Raw genomic sequence first — 10,699 nt, 5'->3', positions numbered from 1 at the left:
GAGAGAGCAGCAACTGGAAAATTTTATACACGCTCTCCCAAGAAGAAAAAAAGAACTCAATGAAAGTGTGTACAGTGGAGCAGGGGGAAAAAAGGAATAGGGGCATGTCTTGAAGCTTCACAATTTTGCCAAGCTCTAGATAAGAGTGAGAGAAGAATATTCCTTGTAAATGATACAGGATTTGACTCTAAACACACTGAAGAACCTAATCAAAGTCAGAGACAGAATTTGAGGTTGAAAACTGTACAACAAACTATCTATTTGTAAGATTTGTAAACTACCAAAGCATAATTTCAAGATTCAAACCAAAAGAGTTTCATCGTGTAACAAAACTTGTTAATGACTGTTCTAATATGCCAAGAGGTATATGAGATACAGGATTTGACTCTAAACACACTGAAGAACCTAATCAAAGTCAGAGACAGAATTTGAGGTTGAAAACTGTACAACAAACTATCTATTTGTAAGATTTGTAAACTACCAAAGCATAATTTCAAGATTCAAACCAAAAGAGTTTCATCGTGTAACAAAACTTGTTAATGACTGTTCTAATATGCCAAGAGGTATATGAAATTATCTATTCTTAATTCCCTATTCCCTACACACCTAAACAAGCAGGTTTTGCAAAAAAATGTTTTATTAACTATGCCACTGATAGTGACATACATCAGTACTTCTCATAGAAGAACAAAACAACAAAAATAAAGCTCTATACTCAGAACTGAAAAAGATCTGTAATTACCTCATAGGATAGAGTTGTTTGTGCACTCTGGATAGCATTCCCAGCACTTCTAATTCGTTATTAAACTTCCTACAGTAGACTAAACCAAGTAGCTGCTCTCACCAAAGGACAAAATTCAGTTTTATAAACATGACTCTATAGTTTTGGTATAGTTCATACAGTAGAGTGGCAAGTCCATCACAGCTTCAGCTAAACTGAAGTATTTCTAACATTACCTAAATTAAATAAGACAGAAAAAATTAAGCCTTATTTGATACACGGTCTGAAGATTTACTGTTTAACATTCTTGTGGTTCTCCATTAAATTTTGATCCAGATTTAACTTCAAAAGATTATAAATAGCATTTCCCAGAAATTCAGAATTTCAGTTTCACAGACATTAACCTCCTCCAACAATAACACTGGGGGGAGGGAACACAACCCAGAAGAACAACAAAAAACCAAAGCAAACAAATGAAGAAAATCACGCAAACCAAGGCCTCTGATGAACCTCCGAATCATTCCAGATTCAAAAAGCTTTCAGAGATTTTCATTCTGAATAGATTATCTTCCTATTGTGCCAAATTCCTGCAGTTCAGATCAGAGGACTCTAGTGGAATAAGCCATGTCAGCTCACACTGGAGGTTACTATAAACACAACGTAAAAACCTCCATGCTTCATCACCAGAAGATGACTCAACACCGAAGAACGTCTCACTCTGAAAAATGGAAGCTGCAACGAAAGACTTTTAGAACATCCTTTCAAGTGCACGTCAATACTACACATGGAACCTGGCAACACTCTCAAGGCTTGTTTAGCAGGAGCTGCCACAGAGCAGCTGACGAAGCAGGACAAGGTGTCCTTTGCCTGTGTTTATTGCAGACTGGCCATTAACATAACACTGTGAAGTGATGTCAGTACTTCCATCACGACTGCTACAGCTTAGAGCTTTGCAAGCAGACTAGTTCCATCTTCAGCTTCTGTTACTCAACAAGCCAACCTGAAAGGTCAGCTTATTGCTCCCCTCACTCCAGCATGAGTGTTGCACACAGGTATCTCTGACCACACAACTTGTAGCCCCATGAAGACAGCACCACCACTGCTATCAGCAGGTCACAGGCCTCAGACTGCCTAAGGACTCACAACCTTATGTCTGGTCCTGTCTTGGACTGCTTTCCTTTTTTGAGCTTGGTTTTAGCCCTAGCAGCACATGCCTTGCAGGTGAGTGACTTAAAGTCATTGTAGTCAAATGACTTGTGTCTAGCCTGGTTTTAGCTTCAGCTCAGCTCTGTGCAAGTGCATGGTGTTAAGGAATTCATAGCAAATACAACAGAAGTCTAACAAAACCAGAATGATTAATATCTGTAAGCTTTTGGATCAACACAAAAACATTAGCAACTCACTGCTTGAAAGCACCCAGCAAAATTCCATGTACAGCAAGTACCAGCATCCTCCTCCCAACAGAGCTCAGGTCACTGATGATGCTCCATACATTGATTATTGGAAACTGGCAGTAATTAGACCACAAGTGTTAGCACCACTCTAATTGGCTAACAAGAAAAACTGCTGCATTTTGATTAAACTGCTGAGGCATTCATTAGACTAACAATAAATTCTAATTCTTGACTCCACTTAAGAGGTCAGGATCATAGAGGAATTCAGCTTGGAGGTATGTTTCTCTAGTCAGCACAAACTGCACAATGTAATACACTCTTATTCCAAACTTTAACTCTTTTCCCCCAGTTTCTGTTTTCAAGGACTATAATATCAACATCTCTAAAAAGGAATTGTTTGCCTAAAAAACCCCTAAGAAGCAGCAAAAATGCACAGCAAATATTTTCATGATGTGACAGTTTTCCCAAAGACTCTAATTAAAAAAATCTTATTGTGGTAAGGACTGTACCTTAGCTAACAATTACTGTGAAATCCCTTTAAAAATTAGGCAAATACAGCTGAAGACACTTAAAGGAACACTTTTAAACCCCTTCACAGTATTTTTTCCACTTAGCAAACACTTTAAGTGAAATACTAAGTCCCTTTTTAGCTGTCAGTTTTTCATCTCACCCTGCAATCAACATTATACAAAGGAAGAGTAAAAGGACAAAACATACAGTGTTAATTATTACATTTTCTTCTGTGTGCTATGCACCTAAAGGATACTTTGGCATTCAACCACTTCTCCAGTACCTTCATGTGAGCATAGATTAGAATTTTATTCTTTCAGCATTCCAGAAATGTCAGTTGTAAGTACTGTCAAGAGATACTGGTATTTTTAGAAGACATTTCTAAGCTAATGTAAGCTATGGAGCAGGAGCTGTTCCTATGCAGATGTGTAAACTAAACAAAGAGGTTGCAATACATGAAATCAACTTCCTGAGTAAAGTTCTTACATACATGCTCACACATGCAACTAGAGCTCCTAGAAAGCTGTGGGCACAGAAAGAAGGTTTTGAAACATTTAACTACCTGATGGAAAACATCAGGCTCTAGCTTCTAACTACTAGCTACCAATTGAACTCATCACCTGAAGTAACACGCCTAGTTGGGAATGTACCTGATTCCACTTGCTCTGAAGTCCATCACTTTTCTAGGTTTTCCCTCTCAAAACTGAAAAGGATAAAGGCCCTTCTAACCCTATCACTTAAATGACAATTTAATCTATTTCTGTTTGAAATTCTCTAAAAAATACCGAAAAGCATTTCCAAAGCAAAACACAAGCTTGACTGTTGTAACAGAAACCTTCAGAAAGGCAAGAAAATTCAAGACCTGGATGCACATAAATATTAAGAGACATAATAGTGAATAGCAAGAAAAGCATAGGTGTATTTTGCCACCATTGCACTGCTGTGCTGAGACAATAGTGCTTCATAAAGTGTGAAATTACAAGAGCTTTTCTAAGATTAATTAACTGTAATTCAGGCCTGAAGTAGCAATCCACTGACAATGCACAATGAATAATGAATGGAAGTGCTAGATAAAAGGGTTCATTGTCTGAATCTCTAACACAGAGCCTCCAATTTTGGATTGAAAGGGAAGGAAAGGTGGAACAATCTAAGGCAGAAATGTAATCAATCTAGAATTTTGTCCAAAAATGCAGTTGTACATAATACTTTAAATTTTGAGCAGTTAAAGTTTCCTTTAAAAACAAGTCATAAAGTGAACTCATACAGTCACTAGATATTTACAACTCTTTTGCTGTTTAAGGGTTTTTTGTGAGCATTTATTCCAGTATCTAGTAGTTGCTTACTTCCCCCTTGGAAGTGACTACTGGAGGGCTCATCAGCTCCCAAGGGTGGCAGTAGCAGAGAGGTACTGCTGCCTCCTCAGGCATCACCTTCAAGACAGTTTGGACCTGAGACTTAATCCATGTAAAGAAACTTATCTAGAACTCTATAATTTAGATAAACTATGACCATAGCAGTACATTATATACTATTTCATATATTCTGCTGGTTAAGTTGCTACTAAAAAACCCTGCAAGTTAAGCAGTTCTCACTGTGCTACATATCCTACAGAAAACCAAATCAAGAATACTACTTCCTGTCATCTGGACTCAGCAGCAGCTACAAATTCAGAAAGAGTGGTTTCTGTCACCATCTGCTTGTCCTTTCTCCCACAGCATCTTACTGCCACTTGCTTCTGCTCACATTTCGTTCCACAGACATACATCCGTACACATTAATATAACATTTATCAATATTGCACATATTTCAGCCAAATTTCATTTTATTAGAAAATAAACATGCTTGTTGGAAAGCTTCATAAGAACTCAAAACTGGCAATCCTTTTGGAACAAATAATGGTCTGAGATCCTGCAACTCTTAAAGAGAGGATAACTGAAGGCTTCTAAGCCATGTTAGCCCTTGATGGTTAGAGATACACATGGGGAACCACTGACTGAATACACATAAAGAGAACAGGTATGTACCTAACCCAGTCAGGAACACAAAATAGGAAAGGAGTGGAACAGACACAACTTGCAAGATCAGAGAGAAAGGCATGTAATAGAGGAGATGTGAGATGAGATTGGGCAGATAATGGGAAAGTAGAGGAAAGTTCAGCTCTCGGTTATGTTATTTGACACAATGTAGAGCATTTAGAGATACTATCTCAGTGAGGAAAGCAGTATCCATACACAGGCCTAAAATAGAGAGAATAAAGCCTCTCTCTCACAACAGAAAGAAGCATTCCTCCTGTTTTGTACATGCTGAGCGTTCACTAATGAGGCATCAGAAAAGAGGCAGTATTTTAATCTGGATAAAATCAAAGATGACTGAAATTAAAAGGAAGAAGCTCTATCACAGAGCAGACCCATTTTTCAGCTCCTCTGAAAAGCAATCACTTCTCACCAAAAGACATCTATGAAAACAAATTCGTTAGTGAAACTAAGTACTGTAACTGTATTTACCACAAATATTTCTATGGAATCTCAGGAAAGGTCACAGAAGCACAGTAACAACTAAGATGGTCTTTTGTCCAAAAGGAACAGTAACTACACAAGTTGAAATGGCTATGCCAAACACTCAGTGTTGCCATAAGCCTTTTGAGCTCAGGGTAATATGTCATTCTATGCTTAGCAATGTCTTCCCCTTACAGGTTAACCAAGTTTCATTTTTTGTTCAGATAATAAGTCTCCTACATACATCCAGCCTCCACAGGGGAAGAGACTTTACAGATCACAGAACACAGTCCCTCCTGATGTGCAGCAGGTAATAACTTTCAATGGAAAACCAACAACCTGTGTTGGACAATTTAAGACAAGTGGAACCCTCTCAGGATAAAGCCATTTGGGAGAGCCACAATTGTTTATTTCCAACTAACAGTATATTCTTAGAAATTTCTTAAAGGATTACATAAAAATTAAACAAGAAAGCCTTTCTACTATAGAAACCATCACCTGTATACAGACAGCATGATGTCTTCATACATTGAAAAAATCTTTTGTCAATTTGGGAAGTCAGATGTGAGAATACAGCTATACATACCAACTCCTCAAATACTGTTAGGAGTACACACGCTATAATGCCTCTGTATTTCCACTGTTATAAAAATTTCATGGTTGGACTTTATGACTTTCTTCAAGTACCCAGACATTCCATATCCACCTTAATTGACATGCATTTCAAGTCACTTTTAACCTTTTGGGTTTCTCACACACTGAAAATGAAGGAAGAATTAGCCTAATGTTTTAAGACTGTTGATCAAAGTTCTTAGAATATATTTCAGCTTTTGAAGTAGTATATATCTGGCAGTTTTCCCAGAAGGGGGAACCAAGTCTCTTTTTTTATGACTGTCAGGACTAGTCCTGCCTCCTGGTGCTGCAGAGCACAGGAAATCAGAAATGGAACAGCAAGTCAAGATATGACAGAGAAATTTACAGTGCATGCATTAGCTCAGCAAAAATAAAATCATTAAAATCTAGAAACACTAGAAATTACAAAATCTGACACATTGTTTTGCAATCCAAAAAAAGCAAAAAAGCCTGTTCAGAACTGATGGCAGTACTCCTTCAGGTATTACACTAAACTTGTCTTGAGATCAGAACCAAAACCAATTTAAGTTTTGATTTCAAAACTAAACACATTGTCAGAGAACCTTCAAAGTCAATCCAGTAGAGAAATTTTAGAGGGTCATCATCTTACAACAAACATCTCTGAGCAGGTCCAAACAAAAAGACAGAATAGGAGTGATACTGGATAGAGGCATTTAATTACTATATAGGATCCCACACACAGATATATTATTCATGAAGATGATAATACAAAATTAATTATATCCTGGAACCTAAAGGAAAAACACTGAGCTATGGATTCAAGCACAGTTTTGGTTTATGTTTGTCTCAAGTAGTTTATGGTCTTTTGAAACTATAATTCCTTTTTACTATTGCAAGTCTGATTACATACACACCTTATTTAATTTATGCACTTTTGAAGCATGGTTACTTAACTGAAAAATTACAGATGCTTATTTAATAAAATATGCATAGATTTGCATATGTTTTCACATTAGACACCACTAAATATTCCTATTACTTATAGATTCCAACCTTTGGTGAGGACTGTTCTCCTACAGCTAATTTATATGTTATCTTTTCCCACCCACTCTGGACTTCACTTTCAATTTCCAAACACTGGTTTGGGGAATACTATACAAAGTCATGTCACAGATTTTTCAAAGCTCTGAATTTCCTACTATCTATAACTATTCTAAAATTCATTACGATCACATCCAAATGGCACATGCCTTTCAAATTTAACTGCATAAAATCCTTTACATATTTATACAAATATCACCCTTACCTGAACCTTCTTCAGAGCCACTGGTACCCCATCCAACAGGCAAGTTGCTCTGTAAACTTCACTGAACTGCCCACGGCCAATCTTCTTCTCTATTCGGAAATTGGCAAGTGTATTATAGCCCATGTCAGGTCGCAAGGCTTTCTAGAACCAAAGATATTGGAAAAATGTTTGCATATAAGTCAGTAAGACTTAATTACACCAGTGTAAAGATAATTTAAACCATATTCCTTCCAATGGGTTAAAATTGTTTCATTCCAATGTATTAAAACCAAAACTGTTCCAGACTAATCACAAGATGCTCTAAAGAAACTCTCCATTATATCATCAGCAGAGAACTTAAAATTATAAATTGTTGAGATGTATTTAAAACGTTTTCAGCCTAGCAGGAGCCTGAGCATAGAAGAGAAGAAATCCCATCAGGCTTTAATTTGCCATGTTTTCCTTTTTATGTCCTAGCTCCCTCCATTCAAAAATAAAAACAGAAAACAAACCCACAAAACCCCACCCAAACCCACAATAACCACACACTTAAAAAAGAGATAGAGGTAATAAAGAATCAGATTGCATGACAGTATTTTAATGCAAATGTGTCAGTATTTTAATATCCATCTTTGAATAGCTATGCAATGTATTTTTATATATTCTTTTGTTGCTCCAGAAATCAAAACATGAGAAGTTACTCATTTCAACAAAAGCAGGGCAACATGAATATATTCCAAAGCATTCCAAGCACAGGGCCCAGCTTAACGGGACAGTTACAGGGCTTTTAGAGAAAATGTCTAAAATTACACTTGAAGATTTTAAATTCTCCACGCAGAGCTGCGAGATCCAGGCTCTCTAAACAGGCTATATTTCAGAAGTATTGTGTACTTCCCATCTGAACTGGGAGTCGCAGCCTCTGCACAGCAACTTGACAAATATTAGCGTGAACTACTAAGGCAGTGTGACAACCGCATGCTGAGAGCAAAGTCTCACTAATGTGTTTTGGCATGCAGGTTTGTAATCACACATTTACATATGCAATGACCTACATTTGCATGTCAGATCACACACTGTCTTGCTTTATTAAGACCGGGCACCTCCCTGTGCTTGGCGGCCAGAGTGGCGAGAGAGGGCCAGAGGGCGGTGTTTTTTGGCAGTTGAGGGATGAACTGCCACCAAGGATTAGGCTGATATGGCCTGAGCATTAGACACTTCATTAGAGGTAATCTGTTTAACAGTGGGCAGTGTATGTAAACTTCACAGCCCATTTGCGGCACCTTTTCCCCCCCATGGCCTTTCTTCAAAGGGCAGCGTGGCTGAGTGACAGCTTGTCTCATCTGCTCCCTTGTCCTGTCACACAATTTAGATGTGGAGAGCTGACATGAGAAGCAACATAGCTGCACATCTCCAACTACCACTGGGTCTCTCCTCGCCACAATGCAATTTGTAGAGAATAAGCTTGTGCAGGATAAAGATTTCCTTCGGTCTGAGACCATAACAGAACCGATTATATACACTTCACTAATGATCACATTACACTGTACTCATCGAGTAAATCAGCGAGCACTCGGAATATTACAGTTTCCATGCAAGAGATATCTATCAGACAGCATTAAAATAACAAACGAGTTGCTTCCTCCCTTCAGATTAAATTTTTAAACTTTTGGCCAAGCAATGTATTAAAACCGCAAGAATACTATCATTTTTTCTCCTCTGAATAAATTTCAATTCTCAGTTGTAACCCTGTACACAGAAAAAAACATGAGGAAAGATCAGTTTAAACATTCCTACTGGAGAAGTACGACAATGTGATATACTAATTAATTAATTGTGGCATTAAGAGCTTGTTTCTATGACAAGCAAACAAAGACCATCTTCAACAAAAAACATAATACTCATTTTCAGTCTCAGAAAAGAGCTGATACTAAATTTAGCAGAGGATTGCAGGGAAAGAAAGCATACACTGCTGAAAGGCTACAGCATTAAGTAGAAGGCATTGACAGTTGACTTCTAAGACTATTCCAGACAGTAGCTCTCACTTTAGCCAGAGCTCTCAGAAGGTGTCCTACTTCCATCTTTTTCCAAAATTTTCTATTTGCATGCAGTTCCCATCATCTTTGACACTTAAATTTTCAAAAGCATCTAATGCCCCAGAAAGCACCAGTGAACTTCAGTACTGACCTAGGAAGGCACACAAAAAGACAGCATGTTTCTCACATCTGTTAAGAGAATGGTGAAGAAATCAATGAACTCTTTATTCACCACAACTTCCTATCTTAAAATCAATGAGACCAGCACACATCAATTTCTCCAGGGACCAAGCTCTCCCAGGAGGTCCTTGTTCCCTCCCATTGCAACCTCCTCAGTATTGCTCCAACATCATATGCCAGTGCACTATACTGAGTCAAACACTGATCTGGACTGTTAAAAAAAAAAACTCAGAACTTGTTCATTTTTTAATTATTCCCAGATTCAGTTCAAAAACATAGGCAAACAAATAGCTGAATTGCAGCAATTCAGAGATTTGTGAGACAGGTTTCTCCAAACCAGCTTTTTCTGCTGAAGAAATCACACCACACACATTTTAAAATGTTTAACCAGGTTCCTTCTGTGAGGATTCCTAACCTATAAAACTAAGCTCTCTCAGGTTGAGAGAACATTGAGCATATTAACAGCCAGGTCCAAGATGAGGAACAGCAGCAGAAAAATTTTCATGGAGAAGTTACCAATGAAATCCCAAAGGAAACTATACTATTCAATACATATAACGCAGCAATAAAGTTCCTTTAGAATCCGAACTTATCCAGACAACTAGCTCAAAATATGACTGCAAAGCCTCACAGAAGATTCCCTTAAACTTCCATCCTGGTGCTCAGTACTAGCATCACAAGGCTCCCAATCCAAAACTTAATGGGAAATACCACCCTAAGGAAAGTGAATCATTGTTTTTAAATTAGCTATTACCACACAGGAAAAAGACCTACAAAATCCCATTGAAAAACTTCCTTGAAAAGTGAAACTGGTTGGCCAGTCACCATCAAAAAGTACGGTAGACATTTTCAGGAAACACATTTGAGTAAAACAGAAAACAAATTGTTTCACTACTCAAGTCTATTGTGTGCACACTGAATACCTCACAGAGTTCTGAGCCCTCGTTTTGAGGGGAATACAGGCAAACTAGGAAACAGAGCAGAGACATGGATAGCCTTCTGTATATGAGAAGACTTAATTGTTACAAGTAATTGCTCTACTAGTAAGACTATTGTTCTTCAGGTTTGAGAAAAACAAACAAAAAACCAAGCCAAAACAAACCAAACAGAAACCAAACAGTAAGAGATATATATGATGACTTTGGATTATGGTTTATCAAGTCTAGAAAGAGATTCATGTTTTTCTCTCTTGGAATGCTAAAAAGCTCCCATTCTACCCTCGAAAAAGTTCTAGAACTTAAAGTCTGCCATCTCAGACTGCTCATCTGTATTTTTCTATCCTCCTCCATAATCCTTAATACAATATGCAAGAGGTTTGGGAGTACTTGGGTACCTGCACTTCCCAAAGGTCCTTGTGATGTAACGAAGGACAGTGTTGTAACTTTGCAGGTAAAAGACTGACAGAACTTTCAGGCACTTAATTCCAAAGAGAAAATGAGCACCTAATGGCACAAAGTCTAGCTGGAGGCCAGTAGCCAGCAATGTAC

The 10,699-nt window shown here is 37.8% G+C and overlaps 1 protein-coding gene across 1 annotated transcript in view; it reads right to left on the bottom strand.

Annotated features, from left to right (window-relative positions):
- The window catches only part of LOC103801897 (serine/threonine-protein kinase Nek7), a gene marked incomplete at its 3' end in the record, with an annotated part of 30,621 nt that overhangs the window by 18,935 nt on the left and 987 nt on the right, over positions 1-10,699 (bottom strand). The window contains exon 2 of the mRNA XM_009074336.1: positions 7,021-7,161. Coding sequence (XP_009072584.1) covers positions 7,021-7,161 — 141 coding nt within the window. The remainder of the gene's footprint in view (positions 1-7,020; positions 7,162-10,699) is intronic.

This window comes from Acanthisitta chloris, unplaced genomic scaffold (genome assembly GCF_000695815.1).
Source record: "Acanthisitta chloris isolate BGI_N310 unplaced genomic scaffold, ASM69581v1 scaffold34050, whole genome shotgun sequence".
In the NCBI taxonomy this organism is placed as follows: domain Eukaryota; kingdom Metazoa; phylum Chordata; class Aves; order Passeriformes; family Acanthisittidae; genus Acanthisitta; species Acanthisitta chloris.
Note: the sequence above shows the minus strand (reverse complement) of the source record. Positions and strands in the feature narration are given on the sequence as shown.